General features: G+C 57.0%; 1 protein-coding gene across 8 annotated transcripts in view; it reads right to left on the bottom strand.

Moving 5' to 3' along the window:
• TCF7 (transcription factor 7) overlaps positions 1–24,035 on the bottom strand; it is a 33,623-nt gene extending 9,588 nt beyond the window's left edge. For 5 of the 8 annotated variants that reach the window (XM_011224342.3, XM_011224339.3, XM_011224346.3 and 2 more), the window contains exons 1-3: positions 23,930–24,018; positions 23,588–23,712; positions 707–818 (exon numbers count right to left, since the gene is read on the bottom strand). In XM_011224342.3, the coding sequence (XP_011222644.1) occupies positions 707–818; positions 23,588–23,683 (208 nt within the window). In that variant the 5' untranslated portion in view covers positions 23,684–23,712; positions 23,930–24,018. Of the gene's footprint in view, positions 1–706; positions 819–1,804; positions 5,561–23,587; positions 23,894–23,929 lie in introns of those variants that run through there. The other 3 variants (XM_034656009.1, XM_034656012.1, XM_034656011.1) reach the window with 3 other exon arrangements.
• Between the last annotated feature and the right edge of the window lie 61 nt (positions 24,036–24,096).

The raw sequence follows: 24,096 nt of genomic DNA, 5'->3' as shown, positions 1-24,096 counted from the left end.
CCTCCTGTGGGGCCTCTAAGATCCTACCTCTATTTGCCAGAGGACCAGACATACTGGTTTGTTCGGGACCATGCCAGTATGATGACAGTCCCCCATTTACAGGGCAGAGAGGCTCGGTGACTAGCCTTAAGGACACTGGCTGGCCGGGGGAGAGGTGGAATCAGTCATTCAGGAGTGGGAAGGCCAGGCCTCACCATGCCCTGGTCCACTGCTGGTCTTCACCTGGGGCCTCTCAGCTGGGGGCTCTGACCTGGGCAGTCTGGGTTCCACCCACCCCCTCTGCCTCCCCAGGGTTGAGTCAGCACGTTTCCCACAGCCGACAATGGCAGATTTCAGAATGACTTTCCCTGAGGCTGAGGTGAATCAGCCATTACAACCACCACTTTCCATTTTCTCACTGGGGGGGAGGGAAAGGACACAAGTTTTATTGTCCTCAGCTTTACACAGATGCCTGCTCCCACATGCTGGCATGGGGAGGCCACTCGGGATTAGGCTCCTACCTCAGCCTGAAGCCTTCCACGTTTGACTTGGCACTACCTGCCCTCAGGCTCCCCATCCATTTTTCTGGTGTTTTCTTTGGGCTTTGAGTTTGTCCAGCCCCAGGTTTTCCAGTTGTAAAAAGGGCCTAGCCTCCTGGACTCAGCAGCTTGGGACTTGGCCCCCAGGCTCTGGGGCTGTCAGGCCCCTCCCCTTCCCAGATCCGTACCTTGTTTCTGGCTGATGTCGGCTGGTGCAGGTGTAGGGTGTGGGCTGCTGAAATGTTCATAGAGAGGAGAGAGTTGTGGGACGCTGTGGGCTGGCTGACTGGCCTTGTTGTGCTGAAAAATGAGGGGGGGGGAGTGTGAATGTGGGGAGACCCAAAGGAGGAAGGCCCCGGGCTGGGGGCATACACAGAGACAGAGCTTCTTTTAGCTGTGCGGGTAGCCCAAATGTCAAAGGAAAGTGGGGGTGGTTAAAACCACAGGCCTCAGGGAGGGGGCACCACTCCAGCCATCCTGTGTCCAGTGGCCCTCCCCACAGTCCCCCAGGCTTTACTCAGGCAGCCCTACCACCTAGAGAGCCTCTTGGTTTCTGTACACTCAATTCCAGGAGGCACATCTCCCCTGTGCAGGAAATTCTTTCTCCCTCTGGGTCTGAGACACTCCTCCCCACTCCCCGCAACCACCCCCTCCTTCCCCAGTTTCTCTGCAGCCCTGTGGCTTGTCTGGGGGGCTGCTCACGGCCTCCAGCCCCAGATATCAGGTAATGGTCTGAAGACCTGGCTTAACCCAGGACAGCCTGGAGTTTTCTTTCCTCCTCTTCCAGCCCCCAGACTCAGGGTTCTGAGTCTGACCCACTATTCCACCTCAGGCTTAACAGGATTTGTGGGGACAGGGAAGGTTCCCATCAGCCCTTTAACTCAGAGCAGGTGGGCTAGGTGGGGCCAGGCTCCCTCCAGGGCCAACCCACCCGGCCCCCACACTTCCTGTTTCCTCAGCAACACAGGACTCTTACTTTTCACACTAGTCACATGGATCTGTCATGAGATGACTCATGCTGGGAAGGGGGCTCCCCATGCGACCCAGCCACAGGGAGGTGCTGCTCGGGGCCAAGGCACAGCTCTGTATACCCCCAGTGCACAGCTGCACAAGCCAGGATCCTGGAGACACCATCTACCACCGAGGCCCAGCTTCCACTTGGAAAGTTCACCTGTGTCCCCTGGCTAGGGGCACACATAAGGGATTTCTGACTCGTGGCACAGAAGAAACGGAACATCGTTGGAGCAGGACAGTAGTGAGAGGCTGTGGCCTGGGCTCCTTCCTACCCTGTGGGTGCAGTTTCCCACGAGTTGAATTCAGCCAGACTCCCTAACATCTCTGGGCTTCGGTCTCCTCTCTCGTGTAATGGATGCGGTTCATGATCCATTCATCACCAGCTCTGGGGAAGCTCACGGTAGCTCATGGTGAAGAGGCCTGGCACAGGTCCCCTTGGGATTGCTGTTTGGGGTCCAGGGTGAGGCAAGAGGGAAGGCCAGGTATGAGCTGCAACTTAGCCAAGGTGTGAAGCTTCCTGGTGGACAGAGGCTCGCACACCCCCCAGCAGCAGCCCTGCCTGCCGTCTCCCCCACACGCCTGCCTCCGGGGGGGCTTGCGGCGGGGCTGCTAGCTGCGGCACCCTTCCCCTCGACACTGCCCCCTAGTCAGTCCCCTGCCCACTGGGAGGAGCCTCCCATCCCAGGACTAATCAGCCTGCCTTCTGTCCTCAGGCAGACAGGGGTTGGTGTCCCAACAGCAGTGGCACCACAGCCCCTTCCTGAGCACCTCTAACTAGAGCCTTCTTTCGGCTTTCTGGGGCAGTCCGGGGAGGGCGCTGCACTGTGAACTTGAGGAGTCGGCTGGCCCTATTCAGATCCTGGTTCTAACGTGTGTGGCCTTCAAGAACTGACTACAAAATCCGAGCATCTGTTTCCTTGTCATACGGAGACGACCCCATGGTTGCTGTAAGGGTAAAGCCACACAATACCCAGCAGCTCAATTCCTCAGGTGTTGCGTCATGAGGAAGGGACAGGCGGGAAGCCCCTCACATGCACAAAGGAAATGCTCACAGTCCTTCCCTGGCCCTGTGGTGCTGGCCTCACCTGGGCCAGTTTCGGTCTGAATTTGCCAGAGGGGATTTGCCTGAGGATGGAAGACCCGCCTGGCAGCCCACTGGCAACCTCAGCCCGGGAGGCTGAGGACGGGGCCATGGTGTCTCCAGGCCTTGGGTGCGGTGGCTTTCCCGCTGCTGTTCTAAGGCAGGGCTTTCTGAGCAAGCCGGGAGGCTCGTGCCACACTCAGGCTTGGTTTACCCGCAGCCCTGACCCCGGACACAACCGTGACCGAGTCAGAGTGTGGGAACCAAGCGTAGAGTGCAGGCCCCTCAGGCTGGCCGGCAAGGGCTGGCAAGAGACAGGAAGCGGCCTGGGGCAGCTATGGCATATGAGGACACCTGTGGAATCCTTCATGTATTGCGTGCCTGCCACATGCCAGGCGCTATGCCAAGCACTCCGCAAAGCCAGCCTCATTCCCACTAGGGTACCAACAGGCTGCCATTTCTTCCCGCTGCAAATCCGCCCTCAGCCACCAGCTCATGTCTCAGTCTCCTTTGTTGTAAAACGCATCCTCGGCTTTCTGTACTTAGTTCTCGTGCTCCCTTTCAACCTGGCCATCCCTTGTACCATCACTTCACCAGATGGCTCCTGTCAAGGTCCCCAGCGACTGCCACACTGCTGAACTCAACGCTCAGTCTTCCTTTTACCTGACCTCTTGGCAGGACTGGACACAACTCTTTTCTCCCTCCTCCTCGAAATAGTTTCTTCACTTGGCTTCCAGAATGCCACACTCACCTGATTGGCCTCCAATCTCACAGGCCGCTCTCTGTTGGCCTACCTTCTGGCTGCTCATCTTCCTGACTTGACCCAAGATGGGCCCTTGGCTTTCCATCTCCCCTCATTCCCAGAGTGCTCTCATCCAGGGTCACAGTTTTCCATGTCTTCATCTGATGACTGACATTCCGATCTCAGCCCTTACTTCCCCTAGGAAACTCCACTCCCCAAAAGCGTGCTCACCACATCTACCTGGAAGTCTGAAATGCTGCCTAAACTCAATATGTCCAAAGCAAAGCCTCTGGTTTTCTGCCCCAAATGCTGTTCTCTGTCTTCCTCAGTTAATGGCAACTCTAACCTTCCAGTTGCTCAGATACCTTGGAATAATCCTTGACTCGCTCACGTCCCATCTCCCATCTGTCAGGCAATACTACTGGCTCTCCCTTCAAAATAATCTAGAGTCTGCCACTTCCTCCTCCCTATCCCCAACTCAGTCCAAGTCGTAGTCCCTTCTCACCCGGACGACTCCAGTGGCCTCCTGTCCCTCCAGCAGTCTTCCATCCAGCAACCATGTAAATCAGATCACAGCACTTCTCTGCCTAGAGCCACCAACGCCCTCTGAAAACCTACAAAGCACTGTGTGGTCAGGCCCCACTCCCTCTCTAAACCCGCTGCCTGCCTCTCTTCCCTGCTCACACCCAGCATTTCCCATGTGTGCTTCAGCCTCCACCCTCCTTCTCCAGCTGGTCTAGTGATCACTTTCAGGTGTGCCACAAGGTGAAGTGGGCTAGGGAACCTAGCTTGAAGGCTCTCTGGCATTTATATTAACCTTTTCATTACAGGATCCTGGGCCAGTTTGCCCCTTGAATAATGATGATGAGAAAATCAGCCCTGATTACCTCACTGATGACAGATGCAAAAATTCTGCCTTATCTTAGAATTTGGGGAGCAGCGGCCGACGGCCTAGGAAGCTTCCTGGAAGCCTCTGGGGCCTTTTTATCCTGATAGGTCCTCAAGACAGTGATAGCCAAACATCATCAGCCCTGACCAGGCCTTGTGACAGACAGGACCACAGCCTCAGGGTCCAATCCCTCAAGAACCTGGGACTCTGGTGGAAAGCATTCCACCATTCGCCACGTAAGGGCAGAAACGCCTGGAGACCTGGCCCAGTAAGTGGAATGAACACCCTCCACAGCTCCCTCCGGCCTGGGGGCTTTTGAATGTAAGCTCCTGCTTCAGAGAAGGCCTTGCCATCTAAGCCCTGCCTGGCTTTTGGGCCCCCAGAACTGTAAGCCTGGCTGGTGGAGTGGGACCCTTGGAAGGAAGCCTTAAAACCAGAGCCTGGGGTCCAAGGTGCCAGCTACAGGAAGACAGTCTCAGAGTCCCACTCTGCCCAGGAAGGGGGTAGGGTGGGTCTGCTCCAAGGGAGGGAGAGTGTGGCCCCACAGCACATTTCTCAGCAAATCCCCATCCCTGGGGAGGGCTAGCTTTGGCCAGGAAACCACACAGAGGCCTCTCACCTGACGGAGGACCAGAGCTGACTGTCCTTGGCTGGGCTGGCTAAGCCCCAAGGTGCAGCACAGCCAGGCCTAAGAAACCCCAGAATCCAGCTCAGCCTACAGCCTGCGGCCTGGGACGCATGTGTGGAATGGGTATGGAGGGGGTGGGAGGTAGGAGGCGTTGCCCAATGGTCAGAGGGCTCATCCTGTCCACCAGGCTTCCCTGGGAACTGGGGAAAAGGCTCTAATTAAATAGGATTCTGCATCCAAACCACAGGAGAGGTGCCAGGTGGGCAGGGGTGGGGCAGAGAGCCTGCCATTCGCTGGAGGCCTTGGGGTGGCAAGGGCTCCGGGGCAGGGCACTGAGGGCCCGGCCAGTCCTTCCCACGTTGATGCAGGCTGCCCCTCAGTCTCACTGCCCAGCCCTCTCCATGTCTGCGCTGGTAGCCAGGGGGAACCGTCTGGCATAGGGCCCAGTACCCCACGCCCCCCTCAGCCAGTGGAACGTCCCGCTCCATGGCCTCAGCACAAGGCTGTCCCAGGGCCAGGCTGCCCAGACAACAAGGTGGGGTTGCCTGGGGCTGGCATGTGTATGGGGAGCCCCGTGACCTGAGCTCCCCCCTCTCCTCCCTCTGATGCTGACCGCCCAGCCTCCATGGGAAGGGGGCAGGCCTGGGCAGACTACCCCCACCAGGCCCTAAGTATCTCGACGGCACCTTATCTCTCTCTCTCTCCCTCTTTTTTTAATAGTTTATTTATTTGACACAGAGCACACAAGCAGGGGGAGAGGCAGGCAGAGGGAGAGGGAGAAACAGGTTCCCCACTGAGCAGGGAGCCCAACACAGGGCTCAATCCCAGGACCCTGGGATCATGACCTGAGCCGAAGGCAGACACTGAACTGACTGAGCCACCCAGGCGCCCCTCTGACCTTACCTCTAATACCGGAGGGCACAATCCAAGCACAGAGTTGCGCCCCCAGTAAATGTTCACAACATGGTGGAATGCCTACACGAAAGACCACAGCAGTCCATACTCCTTAGGACACTCCAGCGCCCCGTTACTTGCCTCTGCCTGCATGCCCCCAACACACACACACACACACACACACACCAGCACTACAGGACAGGTCCAGGACTTGGAAACCCCGACACACACAACACACACACACACACACACACACACACACACACACCAGCACTACAGGACAGGTCCAGGACTTGGAAACCCCGACACACACACACACACACACACACACACACACACACACACCAGCACTACAGGACAGGTCCAGGACTTGGAAACCCCGACACACACACACACACACACACACACACACACACACACACCAGCACTACAGGACAGGTCCAGGACTTGGAAACCCCGACACACACACACACACACACACACACACACACACACACACCAGCACTACAGGACAGGTCCAGGACTTGGAAACCCCGACACACACACACACNAGCACACACACACACACACACACACACACACACACACACACACACCAGCACTACAGGACAGGTCCAGGACTTGGAAACCCCGACACACACACACACACACACACACACACACACACACACACCAGCACTACAGGACAGGTCCAGGACTTGGAAACCCCGACACACACACACACACACACACACACACACACACACACACCAGCACTACAGGACAGGTCCAGGACTTGGAAACCCCGACACACACACACACACACACACACACACACACACACACACCAGCACTACAGGACAGGTCCAGGACTTGGAAACCCCGACACACACACACACACACACACACACACACACACACACACCAGCACTACAGGACAGGTCCAGGACTTGGAAACCCCGGGGCTGGGAGGCTGGGTCTGCCACAGCCTTATACTATTATACTACTCAGCATCCCTCCGACTCAAAATCCACTGTCCCAAAGGTGGTCATCCTTCTTCTGGGACATTTTCACAGCCCATGGCTAGAAACCCCTCGCTGTGCTGCCCTAGCATCGCTCCTCTCCTCGAGGAGCCTGGAGCCAGCAGGGGGTCCAAAGGCAAGGCGGGACAGGAAGAGGTGGAAATAAGGGACCCCGGGGCAGGTCTCCTCTGCTCTGAGGTTGAGCTTGGGCCTGGCTGGGCTGCCCCTCCCTCCCCCCCCCACCCCCCTACTTCCTGCAGGCTCAGGTGAAAAATAAACACAGTCTGCATTTTCCCTGCAGACCGCAGCGGTCTGCTCGGTCTGCTCGCAGGCTGTGTGCACCCTGAGAGCCCTTGCCGCCGCTGGCAGAGAAAACTCCCTCGCCTCTGACGGTTGACTCTGAAAACCCCCAAACGCTTGAGCCCCACAACACTTTCCCAGCGAAGAAAGTTGCCGCTTCCTCTGGCCTCATGCGTGGGGGTGGGGAGCGCGTGAGGCCTGACCAGGCCCTCCCCTGCCGGCCTCCCGGTGACGGGGCCTGTGCCAGGAGACGTCCCCCCGCTCAGATTCTCCGTTGATCACTAGCGGCACACACGTTCGTTCAGCTCGTGTCACTGAGCGCCTGGGTGCCAGGCCAAACGTTTCGGACGGAGAGAAAAGCATTTTCTGATGGTAAGTGGGCGGCACAGTTCCGAGTGCCCTCCGGAGTGTATGTAACTCCTATGCTCAACAACAGGCATGAATATTCTCTCCATTGGATAGAAGAGGAAACTGAGGCACGCAGGGGCTGTACAGCTTGCCCAAGATCCCACAGTAAGGGGCGGAGCTGCGATACTGCACACTGTGCAACAGAGGCCTATGGTTGTCAAGGACGGACCCCGGGGGGCACAGGGGAGGCGGCCCCAGCCCACCCGTTTCCCTGCTCCAGACTGCTTGCTCAGTTATCCGAGCCACTGCTTCCCTGACCCTAAAAACGCTTCAGCAGGTTCTGGGGCCCCTGGGATTGGGGTTCAGGCCACACCATCTGCCTACCTGCCTACCTGCCAGGGCTGCTGGCACCAAGAGCCCTCCTGATGGTAGGAGCTGGACCTGCCAAGGCCTCGGTGCACGGATACCCCATTCATCCTGGCGCAGCCACGCCCAGCCACGCAGGCCTGCCCCTCTCCCGCCCAGCTGCCTAGCTCTTCTCTGCCTCAGTGCCTTCGCCCACCCCCTCCTCCATCCCCTCATAACTTCCCATGCTTCCTCCTGCTCTTTGCATGCCTCGCTCCTTCTCGTTCTGACCTCAGTCTAACGGTTACTTCCTTGGAAAGGACTGTGACCTGGCTGGGGGCCCCCCAGCCTAGCAGGCAGAAGTGCCCACTGGGTGCAGAGGTTGGCCCGGGGGTCCTGGAGGGCAGAACTGGCTTGTCAGTCATCTCCACCTGTCCAGGTTCTATACTTGGCACGTCCACTAAGACTTGGTGAAGGAAAGGCCTCCAAAATCCCTGGTGCCCCATAACCTCTGCATGCCATCATACACCGTGCAGTGGACTTCAGCCCCCCTTCTTCCCTATGCTCCCAGGGCTGGAGCTGGAGAGACGCCCTTGGGGACGAGCCCGCAGGAGTGGCAGATCCACACCTCGAGCCTTGTGTTCCTTCCAGGGCAGAGGCTGACTAGACAGAAAGGTGGGCTACTGGTATAGTGACCATTCTCTTCTGGCAGGTGCACAGAGGGGACAGTGAGTACTATAGATGCCACGTGTGACAACCCATTCAAGAAAGGTACTCTTCCCATTTTACAGACGAGGCATGTGAGGCTCTGAGCTTGAGAAGACTGCCCGTTAGCCGTGCAGCCAAGTCCCCTATCAGGTCCATGCTGGGGCCCCTTGATGGGCGCTTAGGGTCTTCAGTGATGCCAGATGGCCACACTGTCTCCCCTCCTCTCATCTCTGCCTCCAGAACTCTCCCCCAACTTGGCTTGGCTGATTTCTATCCATCTCTCAAGCTTCCTCATAAATGAGACTTGCCTCTGGAAGCCCTTCCTACTCCCCCTGTGTGAGCAGGGGTCCCCTGCTAGGGTCCCCGGACCGCAGCACTGACTCTACTGCACGGAGGCATCTGTTCTCTTGTCTGTCTTCACTGCTTCCCTGAGATCGGGGATGGTACCCTGCACTGTTTCTGTTACCTCAGTTAAAGCTGGGCCCTCAAGGCTGGGTCTCTGGCAGGGTGGAGGGGTGGGTCCCCGCACAAGCCATTGTTGAGGGACAATGTGGCAGCGCTGGACAGAGCACCCAGGCTGAAGCTGGGCACAAGGTCACACAGCAGGACTCGGGAGGCCGGGAAGAGCTGGAGCCACTGCATGCAGTCAGGGACCTCCTGCCTGACATCTGAGACCCCACGCCTCCTCCTACCCGCCCCCCCAATCTCTTCTGCCTGCAATAGTTTGGCAGTCAGAATAACCTGAAAGTCAAAGCCAGGGCTGCTGCTAGTTCATATGGAGCCTTTGTGCTAATTGGAAAAGTACATCTTCCTGGGGACAGACACTCGGGCCCACGCGAGGGCACATGGCTTGGGGTGCACAACCCTCAGCTCCTTGGCCCAGCTCCCCTGCAAAACCCCACACATTGGCCATGCTGAGAAGTCCCCTCCACTTCTCACCTCTCTTCCCCGCCTTGCCAAGAGCCAGGATCCATCCAAGGCCTGGCCCCGAGCATCCACTCTGGCCTTCATCAGTTCCTCCTGGCTCCTCTCCCACCTCTAGGGCCCACCAGGTAGCCCCACAGCTCCCCCAGACCTGTGTCTGGAGCTGGGACCCACTGTTCAGCACCAGTGGTTGCTTAAGTGCCAAGGGATCTGGCCAGTTGCGGAGTAGGAAGCCTCCCCAAGGCCTGGGACACTGAGGATCAGTTTCCGAGAAGAAAGCGAGCCCCCCAGACCTTCCAAATGGGACGTGCCCGCATATCAACTGGGCCCCAATTTGTAGGTCCCGGCAGACCCTACCTCTGCAAACAGACCCTAGCAGGGCTCGTGCCATTTCATCCCCAGCCCCCCACTCAGGGCCCTGCTGCCCAGGACATGGTGCTCTCCGGAGGACAGCCCGAAAGCTCCTCGCCCACAGCGTGCGGACGCCTTGTGCCAGACACCCACCGCGGAGCACGGAGCCGTGGCCGTGCGGCCGCCAAGCTAGAGGACTGGGGGCTGGCTGGGCCACACCCTTGTGGACCGGGAGGCTTCGGTCCCACCTGCCGGCAGAGTACTGTTGCCATGGCTGCACAGAGCCCTGCCAGGTGCGTGTGGCCAGTCTACCAGCTGCCCGGCCTCAACATCAGATAACAGCGCCCTGCCACAGCAGAGGTGAGGACCAGAGTCCCTGCATGAGGCCTTGGCAAACCACAGGCCTGCTCTAGACCCAGCCTGGCCCTGAGGCACCCTCGAGCTCGCCGAACCTCACAGAGCTGAGTGGCCTGGCCCACAGCCTCCAGTGGTTTCTGTGCATTCGTTTACTTGTGTTTCCCTTCCTCCTCTTTGAGGTGAACGCCCCTCAGGACAGGATGTTTTTAGAGGAAAATAGAGGCTTCCGGGAGCTGCTGCAGCTGAGCTGCTAGCTGATGCTACTGACACACGGTGTGGGGACTGTGCAGCAGCCCTGCGGCTGGGCAGCCCTGCCCTCCCCGCCCTCCCAGCCCAGGCAGTCTCGGCCAGCTCCTCTCCCGTGCCCAGCAGCTCAGGAGCCCGCCACGGGCCGAGCAGGCCCGCACAACCTCGGAGCTTAGCCCACCTTTGGCAGGAGAGAAAGCAAGGCTCTGCAGAGGGGGAGCTGGGGAAGTTCAGAGATTCTGTTCCCTTAGGAGTGAAGCCAACAGGCTCTGTAGGGAAGGCAGGAAGAAAAGCGCAGAGATGCAGATTTAGGGACAGGAAGCCCCCCCCACCCTAGGAACAGCCAGCGCCCCGCAAAGCTCCGCCCCCCACCAGCATGGGACGAGTCTTCCCTTGTCACACTTCACAATACATGCGTGCAGACTTTGCAGACAGGGAAGGCGAAGGCCAGAGAGGCTCAACAACTTGCCCAAGGTCTCATGGCAAGTAGCGACAGATGTGGATTGTTATCCAGCCCTGTGGGGTTCCTGGCCAGAGATAGTCACCACTCAGGGGCAGACCTCACAGACCAGCTGGGAGCGGGGCCAGTATGGAGACCACACATGTGAAGCCAGGGGTTCCCAGATCCCCCTTCACTCACTCCGAGTCTCCCCACTCAGACCTCCACCGGGGACCTGGGATCTCTGACTTTGCCAGTAACACCCTGCCGAGAACCTTTCTTGGCACACACTGACAAGCAATGTGCCTCCGACCTTCCACCTGGCCCTATGTGAAGGGTGCATTTGCCCTGTCCTCATAGGAGCTGACTCAGTTTCTCAGTCATCAATGACCAAAGGAAACGTGAAGGTCATCCCTCCCACAGGGTCTGGCCTGTGCTCACCCCTCCACATGTGATGAGGGCTAGGACAGCTGCTGGCAAAAGGGGTGGCTCTCACCAGGGCCTGACTAGAAGGGCAAGCATGCTGCCTAGGAGGGAGAGCCCAGAGAACCCCAGCAGCGCCTTGAAAGGCGGGGGGCTGATGGTACCTCCAGGGTGGGCAGGGGAGGAGACCCAGAGATCTCAGCACTGCGTTTCTGCCCTGATTAATGTGAGCCACGCTTCTGAGGAGCAAAGACAAGACAGGGGCTCTGATCAGGTGTCCGTACCAACCCTAGGAGGTCAGTCCTGCCCTGGGGCCATGGTCAAAAAGCTCCCTGGGGTCTCATCCTCGTACCTCCTGCCACCCTTGGGGTTCTCCTGGACCGAGCCCAGCAGTTTATACCAAGGGAAACAAGGCACAGAGCAGAAAGGAGCCACTGCAGGCTTCACCGCTCTCACCAAGCCCTTTAGGCCCAGTGTCTGGGGACAGAGGAGCCCAGGGCTGCTTTGGCTGCCACAGGGGCCCTCGGAAGTGGAGCCCCCTAATGAGGCTGAATTAGGGGGTTCCAAAAACCACACCAGACAACTCTGACAGATACTCAACTGGATGTAACTGTAAAAATACATGGAAGAGGGGGAAATACCAAACTCCTTGCAGGGGTGGGGGCGTGAGGAGTGCAGAGGGAGGGCGTAGGGGGAGCCAAGGGAACGCAGCTAGGGCTATAAAACCCATTTTTCCCCCCAAGGAGTGGATAGGTATGCTAAGAGGCAAGGAAGCATGGTGGTAAGGGCAGGAAACACGGAGGCCTGCGTTCAAATCACTCCTCCAGCACTTAGAAGGTACAGGTCTCCCCGAGCCTTGGGCTCCCCATCTGTATGACGGTCCTACCTCATGAGGTTGATGTGGGATTAAATTAATGAAGAACAAAATAAAAGAAAGAAAAAAGACAAAAGCCAGCAGGTCTCTAAACCAGGCTTTTCAGGAAAGCTGGACTGTGCCAGGCTGGGTCCACTGGCCCTTGATTTCCTTTGGACTCCTGCCTGATTACTATAAGACCAGACTGCTGAGCTCTTGACTGGCCTTCAGTGACCAGAGCCGGGGGACTAGAGGCAGAGAACGCCAGTGGTACAAGAAAAAATTGTTCTCGAAATGCCCCAGCAGGACTTGCCCATGGTGGGGCGGGAGGCGACACAGTGACAAGGGACAGGACACACCCACGGCCAGGGACACCTCAGCTTCCTCAGGCCATTTCCAGTGACTCAGGGCCTAGCACAACCTCCAGGCCAACCCCACATCACACGGAGGAGGGCGCCTACTCCAGAGAGGCCCAACCCTGAGCTCCAAGCTAAGGCAGGACCAGAGCCACAAAGAGCAAAGGGTCCACAGACAGACAGTCCTTAAGTTTCAGCCTGCATGCTTTCGTCAGGCAACAGACCTGATCAATCTTAAATGTTATTTGGAAACACTTACCAGGGCAACACTTATTCTGGAAATCCTGGGCTCCTGCTTCCAACCACGAAACACAATCCTTGTGTCCCTAACAACCCTGACTTGCCAGATGTCCGGGGAGGAAAGTATCCAGCCCTGATCTGGGCCCAGAGCTGTGAGGTCACGCCCAGAAGGGGCACTGGGGGCCAAGTGTGTCCTTGGGACCAGAGAACCCATTTGGACCCAGCTCATGAGCCCAAAAGGAGTGGGGGTACCACTCTGCATTGAGGCCTGCAGTGCCCCCATCTCCACACATTTGAGAGCAAAGCAGCAAAGCAACAAGGAGCATGGACCTCGGGGTAAAGGGATCTAAGTCGAAGCCCTGACTCTTCCAGGTCCTAGCACGTCCTTCACCTCTCCGAGCCTCAGCTTCCCCATCTGTAAAATGAGAGCAGTAACAGTCACCACTCTCTCAGCTTCGTGTAAGGATCTCGACACTGGGCCTAAAAGTCCTGGGCATAGGCCAGCACTTGGGAAGTTCTTGACACACGCACTGCTAAAGCTGCTGTTACTCCCTCAACTACAGTTTGCTGAGCACCTGCACTACACTGTGCCCTGTGTGGGGACAGAGAGGCCAGCGGGGGAGGGGACAAATGTGGCCCTGGCCCCGTAGGTCTTCTCCAGCCCTTTCTGACCCAAACCACCATCCCTGGAACCCCACCTCCATACAGCCATCAACCCTTGTGGCTTTGGCAATCCCAGCTTCATCTGTCCCTACACCCTGCGGACTACGGTCACCCCCGAGCCCCACCCATGGGGCTGCCCACACAGCTGGGCGGCTCCCGCCTGCACGCTGCTTCAAGCAGGCCAACGAGCTGTGTGGTGGCTGCCGCAGCCTGGCACACACGAAGCAGCCACGCCGCCTGGACCCCGGCTGTACCCAGCAGAGACCTCACTGCACCGCCACAGAGCTCTCTGCAGGCTGTGTCTCAGCGTCCCTGAGGGCCCACCCACCCTCTGCCCGCCTGGCCACTGGGCCAGCCACAGAGCCATCTGATTTGAATGAAACTTCAAACTTAATGACTTTCATGCTGGTTATTTAAAACGCAATGTAATTTTCTTAAACACCCTATTATTTCCTTTGATAGCTACAAAGCTTCCCCCAATCCCATAAGCATGTTTATTTTTAGGGAAAAGAGTGGTTTGCAGTTGGTCACAGAGACCATAGGGAGAGGGAACCCACAGAAAGCAGGGCAAAGAGTCAAGCCCAGCAGCCTGGAGATCCGCAGCTGCCCTGCCTTCCTGCTGGGGCCAGCCCTCTGCCGACACTGTGGGGCCCACGCCGGCCCCCACCCTTCTCACGCCAGCACAGCAGCCAGTGGCCCTCCTATCCACCACCTGACAGTGGCCAACGCTCCCCCTCCACAGGACCCCAGCGTCCTCATGTGCAAGATGGTGCCACTAGCTTCTCAATAAGTGTCCCACAGACATTCTAGGCATGTATGGGGCTGGGAAAGGGGTCCTGAGGCCACTGACACAGCCCCAGCTGCCTCCTACCTGCTTCCTCCAGACATTCTGCCCTGGGTAAAGCCCTGGGGCCTGAAGCTTTGACCAGCTGGATGAGATCTGTGCCCAGATAAAGTGGCCCCAGGCAGGGGCTGCCCACACTGGGAGAGTGGGTGGGTGTGGCCCTGCCAGTCGGGGCTCCCTGTCAAGGGACGGGGCCTGCTGGTGCGTGTGCGTGCAGAGGTCAGCTGAGCCCCACCAATGCGGGGCGTCCTCTGGGAATGGCTATTTTTAGATCCTAGGCTTTCATGTGGCCAAATGATGTGGAGTTTACAAAGCATCGGTAATGCGTTTCAGATGGCGGCCCAGCAGACCGGGAGGCTGGGCCTCTACCACCACAGCCAGGTCAGAGTTAGTCAGAATGCCCTCAGCCTCGACTCCCATCACCTGTCCCTTCTTCCCTCCCATCTTCCCTGCCTGATGGGGAGGCTGGCCTGGAGCAGTCCTGGCAATGCCCAGCAAGCACCACCTGAGGCCCACCTGAGAGACAGGTGTCTCCAGCCCACACTTATCTGAACCTCAGAAATCCTTCCTGGCCAGGGATCCCCACTCCCAATTTACAGAAGGAAACTAAGACCTAGAGAGGTTAACAGATATGCTCGAGATCACACAGCCAGGAAAGAAGGTGGCCCTGTCCTCTGGCTTCCTTCCCCATCACAGCTCCCTGCCCTCAGAGGCAAACTGGGCTTTCTGGGAGGGGGAAGACGTGCCAACCCCGGCTAGGCCAGCCCACACACGGTGGAGAGGGGCAGCCCCAACTACGCCAATCTCCAAAGCCCCCTGTTCCTGGGATGGGCCACGTCCTGCCTATCTGTGCCTTAGCCACACATTTGTCGTTTAGAAGCAGACAGTGTGGGGCCCCAACAACTTTCCTGTCTCTGGAGAAAGAAACAATTGGTCGTTTTAATGGGAGGGGTGGGGGAAGCTTATTTGGCAGAACGTCTGCTTCCTCTGACCTCCAGGGAGCTCTGGCTGTGGAGTCGGCTGTGGCACGAAAGCTCTGTCACCAGCCTTTCTCTGGGCTCTAAAGCCATGTCTGCGGGCAAAGCCCAGGCAGTCAGTCTCCATGGGACTAGCTACACGCGCAGCCTCCCCAAAGGAGAGGGCCAGACTCATGTCCATCTTGGCCCTAGCCCAGGCCATGGCCCCTATCCGGCAGGGAGTGTCCCTCCACACACCAGGGGACTGCACCAAGGGGAGCCCAAGGTTCTAGCAGGACCAGAAGAGGCCAAACCCTATGACCGGGACAGACCCACCCGGGACCCACCTGAGACATTCCGTGCATGCTAGGACCACATCTTTTTAAGGGAGGGCGGTGGTGCCCAGGACCAAACCCCAAGCATCATGGATCTGTAAGCAGAGGCACCCCGCTGCCTGAAGGAAGAAGCTACCAATGTCCTGGGTTCTCAGAGACACTCCCCAGGCTCGAGTTCTGCTAAAGACAATGCTGAGAAGAGGTGCTCTCTACGCCCTGGCTAAACTACCAATGGGCTGAGGGACCTGACCTCTGGGATTCGGTTCCTCTCAGTCAACAGGAGGCCAAGACCCTGGACTCATGACCCTACAGAGAGACTGAGAGTCAAATGAAATAGCACAAAAATGCAAATGTCCACCTCTGAGGCTCTGTGGCCTTGCATGTGCCAGCACGCTGGGTCTCCCCTGCCCAAACCCACCCCCTCCCTTGGCCTTGCTCACACTCCTCCTACCAGCTTGGGGCCTCCCAGCGTCCACCCTGCCCCAGCTGCTGGCCCTGTCTACCCCTCCCTCCATGTCCAACTCAAACCATCTGCCGACGGTCACCACCTGGCCCTTCGTGCTGCCAACACACTGCATGGCCCACCGGCCACTCCCAGGCTCTGGGACCAGTGCTGCCTGCGTATTAAGGTCACATGCTGGGCCCTCCCTGCTGGCTCTTCTCCAGTCCCACCTCGTGCTCCTCACAGACCCTAGGCTTCGGGCTGCCCTTCCAGTGACCAAGAACATACTCATCTCTGCTCTTCTTTGCTCAAAGTGCCCCTACCCCCAGAGCAGTCTCACTTCACTTGCACAGGGTTCCAGCTGGTCCTCTCAGGAAGCTTTTCTGCCTGCCCCGCACCAGCCTCTTCTTCACTGCCTTCATCCCACTTGGGCAGAACCTCGAAGCTAACTGTGAGCCCCCAGGAGAGTCTCTTTGCCTCCAGAGGGCTGAGCTCCGGAACGTAGAGACTACTGCCCCTCTGTGCTGAGCTAAGGCCAAGCATGCAGGGGCTTGGAAATGCCAATAGGGGCCTGGAACCAGGGTTCTAGATACCACTCTGTCACGGGCCAGCTGAGGCCACCACAGGGGAGCCAGCTGCTGAGCTGAAGAGGAGCAGGCATGGGGGCCGCATCCCAGCTCAGCTTCAGGAGCCGCCCCCCGCCCCCCACATGGCACAGCACCCTTTGCAGGAGCTCTTCAACCCGCTGTTAGCAACCAGCCCCCCAGTGCTTGCACTCACAGCACCGGCCACGTACCAGGGACCCCACACACGCTTTGTCCTTCCATGACCCAGGAACCCAAGGAGGTCGGAACCTCCTCCTCGTTTTCTACATAAGGAAACTCAGGCTGCCAGCGGTTCAGGAATTCATGCAGGGCCTCTCAGCCAAGGAGTGGCAGATACAGTATTTGAGGGTGGGTCTTCCAGACAACGCCCTCCCTTTCCGTGCCTCTAAGGGGCCTTGGATAGGTCCCTTCCCTGACCTGGTCGTCCTGTCCCTACTCGTAGAAGGAGGGTGGTTACCCAAAGGTCTGTGCACTGGGGAAGGGGGCCCTGTGACCTGATAAAACACCTGTTTCCTCCACCAGAGTCTTGTTTGTACACAGCGGCAGGAAGCAGCCAGTCACAAGGCATGAGGGAGTGTGACTGCATGGCTTCAGGACCACAGGTGCCAGAGGAGCTCGGAGGGAGGCTGCGGCACCCTCTGCCCCTCCCTGCAGCTGGACCCACCTTCACCCAGCCTGACCTCAGCAGTCATTTGACTTGAAACCAGGGCCCCCGGAGCCTATCCTCACAGCTCAGCTAACCTTCCTTCGCTGCAGGAGCAAGGGGGCTGTGGTCTCAGGAGACCCAGGAGGCCACGGGCTGCTAGCAGCCTCAGGGAGGTCACCACCAAGCCCCCCTCTCCAACCCCACTACACCTGAGTCTCAGGGCCCCTGGGGAGGTGGGCAGAGCTATGGAAGCTGGCTTGGTGAAACCCTACTATGATTGGATAAAGACTATCTGGGCCTTGGTGACCGACCCAAGGCTCTGTCGGCCCCTCCGGGCCACTGAGCTAAAGGAGTAGGGAGGGGTCTTGTAACTGCAGCCCCTGGGGATGGGGTGCGGCAGCGGCCTGCAGGAGGAGACGCCTTTGTGGTGTTCTCCTGGCCCTGAAAGGCAGCAAGCAGGCACCCTGAAAGTCAAGTCGCACCTTGGGGGCTGCAGATTTTCCAAATACCACAGCCAATACCACACAGCCTTCCAAGTCAGGAAGGAATGCAAGTCAAAATAACTTTCAAGTCCTACTTCCCACCATGAACCTACTAAATGAACAACTGAAAAGAAGAAACTCCATGTTGGGAGTTGGCATGCTTAGACACTGCAAGGAACCCACAGCAAACTGGGGTCAGAGGGGAGCAAATGCTGTAATTCTTCTTACCATATTATTTTTAATATTTTATTTTTTAATGTAATCCCTACCCCCAGTGTGGGGCTCAAACGCACAACCCCAAGAACAAGAGTCACATGCTTTACCCACTGAGCCAGCCAGGCACCCCTGATTCTTCCTGCCTTTTGACCCCATAATTCTCCTCAAACGTATTGCTCCAAGAAAATAATCAAAAAGGAAACTAAGGTGTGATTTGTACACAGCATCATTCCCACTGGCAAGGAAGGCCACCTGTGTGCAAACTAGAAGCTGCCTGAAGGATAACTAACAAAGATGCTATATGTGGGCACCACCTGGAGGTGCAAATATGCACCCCCACACCAGGGGAAGAACTGGGGCAAGACATGACGGGGTGCACGCACATGTGACCATGTGAGCAAAGGTCTGAGAATGGTTTGGAAGCTGATGACCAAATGGGTCTTTTCCCTATTTTTCTTACAAAATAGCTTCAGCCCCGAACATCTTACACGAAGGGCTTCTACATGGCTGGGGAAGGGGGGCCTCTTTCAGATCAATCTTTGGGCATGGCAGGAGAGGACTGCAGGATGGAGTAGTGAGGGCTCCCATCCTGGCTCCAAGAATAGTACTTCCCCCTCCCAAGAATCCCTAGGTAAGGTACGGCAGCAAGAAAGGGGCCTGTATATGGGGCGCGCCTGGGTGGCTCAGTCGGCTGACTGTCTGATTCTTGATTTCAGCTCAAGTCGTGATCTCAGGGTCTTGGGATCAAGCCCGTGTCGGGCTCCCCATTCAGCAGGGAGTCTGCTAGAGATTCTCTCCCTCTCCCTCTGCCCCTCCCTCCGCTCACTTGCTTATTCTCTTAGGATAAATAAACCTTTAAAAAAAAGAAATAGAAAAGGGCCTGTACACTTGTGTCCCTGTCCCAGAGCTGGCCCCCAGGATTCAGACCCCCAGACCCCTGTGGCCCAAAGTAGAGGTACATCTTTCCAGGTGGAAGTCTCCATGGAGCCTACCACTGAGCCAGCACTAGCCTCAGACGAGCCAGGAGAGCAAGGGAGAAGGGATCAATTACGGCCAAACCCCCACCTCCCAAGCCCAGGACATGCTGGCACCTTCCTGGGCACCTCCCTGGCACTGCTGCCTCCAGCCCACACTCCAACTCTGGGAGGAGGGCTCACCACTCTCATTGTGCAGATGAGGAAACTAAGGTAGAGAGATACTTTTGACAGATGGGCTGCCTTTGGTCTCAGTACAGCGAGTTCATCATAAAGCAGGGCCGCCCACTGTGGCCTGGAGAACCAGAGTGGGTGAGGCAGCAGAGGCCTGGGGGAGTGACAGAAGGACCCAGCTGGATGCTCTGGGGAAGTGATATTTGAATTCAGCTCTGAATAACAAATGAGAAGGTGGCAGCTATGGGAGAGCTGGGGAAGAGAATTCCAAACTGAGGGAACAAGTGCAAAGGTCCTGAGGTGGAAAAGAACAGGACGGGTGAAAACAGATGGAGACAGTGCAGTAGCTGCTATTTAGGGAGAGAGGAAGAGCATGGTGCAGACGAGGAGGGGCTGTCAGCAGGGCTGGCAACCCAGGCACTAGGGCTGTGGTGAGTGGTTTGGATCTTACTCCAAGAGCAATGGGAAGCCACTGCGGGGTTTCAGCAGGCAAGAGAAGGGATCTGACTGATGCTGGGCTGATGTGTGAAGCCTGGATTGGGGTTTAGGGCAGGGGCTCAGGGGTGGGGGGCAAAGTCAAGGGAGCCTGGAGGCGGCTGTTACTGCCTTCTGGGTGAAGGATGGTGGTCGCCTGGGCTTTAGGTGGTGACTGTAGTAGAGAAGTGGGAGATCTGGCACATCTGGAGGGCAGCCTAGGTACTCTTTGTCCTCATCTGCTGGCCAACTCTGCACCTTCAGGAAGCTGCTCGGTGGACCCTTCTCCAGAGCCCACAGCCCATGCACGTGGGGGCCAGCTCCACCCCGGACGCCCCAGCAGGGCCTTCTGTGACAGCACTCCTCCAACCAGGGCCTGCTTCCAGTCTGCTCAACTGTCTCCTCCACTGAGCTAGGCACTCCCAGAGGCAGAGGCTGGTTGTGATCTGTCTGGTACCCAGCCTGGTGCCAGACCCCTCCTAACAAGGTTCACTCCAACCAGGGCTGCTGATCAACCCTCACTAACCGTCCCCAGCAAGAGCTGGCTGCTCCCTCTCTCTGAGGCTACGGAGGGCTGGGTGGGTGCCTCTCTGCAGAGCTTCCCTGGACATGGTGGCCGTGTGTCAGCAGCACTTCCTTCCTCTGCTCAAGTCTTGCTCTTACCTGCACCTCCCGCTCCCCACAGGGCTTGTTAACACAGCCCTCATCTGACCTCAGACCTTGGAGCCCGGGAATGTAAGCTCAATGGCCTGGAACCCAAGCAAGGGTCCATTGCCTCAACTGGGCTTCCCCACATTGGAGCTGATGCCCGAGTCCCTGGCTTGGGGCACACATACACTGGCACGGCTATGGAGGTCAGGCCTGGGGAACGGCCCCAAGTCCCTGCAAGAGCCAAAAGGCTCAGCCTTTTTATTATTTTTTTTCAATTGAGATGTAATTCTCACATCATAAAATTCACTATTTCAAAGGATACCATTCAGCGGCTTTAGTATATTAACAAGGTTGTGTACCCATCACCACTAATTCCAGAACACATTCATCACCCCAAAAAGAAACCCCATACTCCCCATTCCGTCTTCCTTCAGCCCCTGACAACCACTCATCTATGTTCCATCTCCATAGACTTGCTTATTCTGGACATTTCATCTAAATGGAGTCCACAGAAGGGGACATAAGAGCAACCGGGCCTCATCTCCTTTCCGAGAAGATCTGCGCCAGTCTGGCAGTCTCACCTATCCAAGAGTCTGAGTTTCCCTAGGGAGCGATGCCTTACTCATTCCAGAATTTCTTCACAGTCAGGCCCAGGACGAGCTCACTGGCCCTTCTATCACCACCCCCACCCCCAATCTCAGAGCAAAACAGAGCAAACTAAACAGGGAGTGGCTACTGGTCGAGGCCAGGAACAGTCTGCAAGCCTACATTAGATGCCTCACAAACATCAGCCATGAAATAAACTTTGACCTAATTCTCCCTTCCCAAAACAGAATTCAAGAGAAGCCGCATACCAAAAAGAAGCACCCCATTAGGAAAAAAAAAATCTCCATCTGCCCCCTGGCAGCTGGCTGTGAGGTGGTCATTTGGTCCATCGCCCCTGGCAAGGTTTCAGTCTGCCCACTCTGAGGCATCCAACATGGTAGCCACATGGGCATGCCACCCACATGCGGGTAGAGGAGGACCTGGCATGGGCTTTCCCCACTGTCTGAGGGGTTAAGTGACTGGCCTTAAAAGCTCTTCAGCACAATTGCTGACCGCCTGGATTCTCTCAGAGAGGGCAAAGGGGCCAGGGACCTAGTTCTAAGGTCCATGGGCAGGGGCTGGGCAGTCTGACACCTGAAGAGGGCTCAGGAAAGCAGAGCTTGGGAAGAAACCTCCAAAGGCAGTTTTTCCATAGGGCCCTACAACGGACTCCCGACCCACCATAAGAGCATCTTTTCTGATACATGAGCTCCCAAAACATAAAGTCAATCAAATTTGCTTTTTAAAACCAACCGCATTTTAAATGTCCACACAAACTTTTTGGTTTGTAACACAAGCAACTACTCCAATTTGCTATTCGTTTTTAACTATCAGGTTTGCTTAGAAGAGGCTCCCCTACATTCATGGACATCTTCCTCACCCGGTGTCACCCCAGCTTAGGCCCTTGCCTCTGTCCTTGTCCCCAGCCCCACGGAACAGCTGGTTCCAGAACACAGAACATCCATTCCAGAGCCTGTCTTACTCCTCCCCTGTTCCCAGAAGCCAGGCAGTGGGAGGCTGCAGCTGGGTGGGGAGTAGGGCAAGGGGATTTACCTCTACAGGAGACAGCGTGATATACAGAAAAGCCTCTGCTATAGCTTGAGAGAGATGCCCAAGACGAAAAAACAAATGACACAGGCCAGGGGAACAGTGGTGTGCCTACCCTCAGCCCCCACACCCAATCCTGACTGCTGGAGTTGGCCACCCATCCGCCTACACTCTGACCAGTGTGAGCTTAAGGACACCAAATGGTCCCATCACCACACCCTTAAAGAGAACGAGGCCCTCCCACTCTGGGCACTCTCCCCACTAACACAGGCCATGAAAGGAACGCAGAAATCCTGCCTCTTCCCTGAACCACTGTGGAATCACAAGAGGCTGGAGGGGAGCCTGCCCTCTTAGGACTGTTCTCGGGCCTAGGCCTTTTGTCAACCCAAGGTTGTCACAGTGACCCCAGTGTCACATGCCATCAACTCACCTGCCGGCAGTTTGGCAGCTCTGCGGTATGTCAGGTTGGCCCAAAATCTAAGGGTTTACACGTTGTAAGGGGCCCAAAAAGCATCTATGGTAAGCGTCTGCTTGTGCAGGGCAGCGGTCTCTGGGAAGAGGAGCTGCATCAGATGGCAAGGTCAGAGGACAAGCCCCCTGCCCCACAGACTTGAAAGAAGCAAACACCTCATAGACAGAGCCACCCTAGAGCAGAAAGACCACTCAACCAACATGTTCCTTCTGCATATGAGGAAATGGGGAGTCCAAGGGGCAAGGAGCTCATTTCTACAGTCAACAGTTTACCAAGTTTTCCACTCTGGGGTTTCTAGAGAGAAGCCTCAATCTGTCTTCTCACCTCCCACCAGCTTTGGCATGAAAACAGCTTTCAGAACCAACTCTTCTCCCTCTTGATCTGAAACAGCAACAGCCTGGCAGTCACCCTCCTCCCTCGGAGTGACCACCCAACTAGCCATGTGAGCCGCCTACCTGCTGGCCCCTCCTGCACTGGGCCTCCATTTGCAGCCACTAGAGTCCCCCAAACACTTCGTGTACTCTAGGAGCTCTAATCTCACCCTTGACTTAGGCCAGCTGAGGACAGTCTGAAACACTAATCTCAATTTTTTTAAGTGCAGCTATACTGCTCCAATGCACTCAAAATAGGCTCTTCACCCTTTAGATCATCTGTACCAATGAGGCGGAAAAGCATGGTTTGTAATGATCATGTAATCTTTTCGAAGCGCTTTAACATATTTAATTAGCAAAATCATTAAACGGGCCCCTTACCCACACCACTGATTTGAAACACCTCTGCTAACCCTTCCCAGAGCTAATGAGAGCAAAACTACTTTCTACACGTAGCGTTCAGGGTCTTTCTCTGGCAACGGGGCATTCATGCCAATAAGGAGAGAGTGAGTACAGCATATTTTCTCCTGCACAACCAGGAGCTCTGAAACACATTAGCCTTTCCGCCCATTCCTCCAAACACCCAGGCTTGGGGCTTAGGCTTGGGGAGAAGGCTAACTGCAAAGCTCACAGCTGAGAGCGCACTCCCAACACCACCCTCAGGAGGGGAGGGGACGGTGTCAGCTCAAAAATTCTGGGAAAAGACTTTACCCTGGCATTACCTAGCACCAGGACAGGGCCTGCACCTGCTTGTGAGCAAGCTAGGAAGACAAAAGCCAACAGCTGGAGGAAAGGGGGTTGCCGAGGGCGGTCTTTCTCTTTCCTTCAGCAAAGTTCTCCTGGTTCAGATCCCACTGGGCGTGTATGGGAAAAGGCACAAGGAACAGAGTTCTCACCTACCTTGCTCTAGGTAAAAGTCACTTGTTGCCCATGCGTCACATACCTGGTCAAGGAGGTGGCAGGCACAGGGCCTGCCGGGCCAGGGCCACTTACCAGCGGGGGCTGCGGCTGGGGGTGCTGCCCTGCTCCCGACGGGGGCGGGTAGTGCATGAGCAGATTGAAGGCGGAGTAGACGGTGTCTTTGTACATGCCGCTGGCGCACTCCGGGGCCTTCAGGCCTGGAAAAACCACAGCTGGGTCAGACGCGCCCGACCGGGTGGCTCGGGCTGGAGGCTGTCTGCTCTCCAGAGAAAGAACGGCCGAGGGGTTCCGCTCACGTGTGTGACCGGAGAAGGCACGGGCTGGGGGTGCCTCAGTTTGGACGAAGGACCCCGAGTCCAGGCCTCCCCTCGGCGGCCCCTACTTGACCCCCAGCCCGCCCTCCAGCCAAGGAACCTGGGCCAACGCTTTCTCCTCAAGACCGGGGATTAGGCAGTCACCTGGGCAGGAGGGGAGGCGGAGATGGCGGGGGTCTGTTTACTCCTATAAAGGTCAGGGCACCGGAAGTGACTCGAGCCCGGCGGCGCCCAGGAAACCCGCCCCCCACTCCCCCCGCCCCGGCT

The sequence above is a fragment of the Ailuropoda melanoleuca genome, chromosome 3 (genome assembly GCF_002007445.2).
Source record: "Ailuropoda melanoleuca isolate Jingjing chromosome 3, ASM200744v2, whole genome shotgun sequence".
In the NCBI taxonomy this organism is placed as follows: domain Eukaryota; kingdom Metazoa; phylum Chordata; class Mammalia; order Carnivora; family Ursidae; genus Ailuropoda; species Ailuropoda melanoleuca.
Note: the sequence above shows the minus strand (reverse complement) of the source record. Positions and strands in the feature narration are given on the sequence as shown.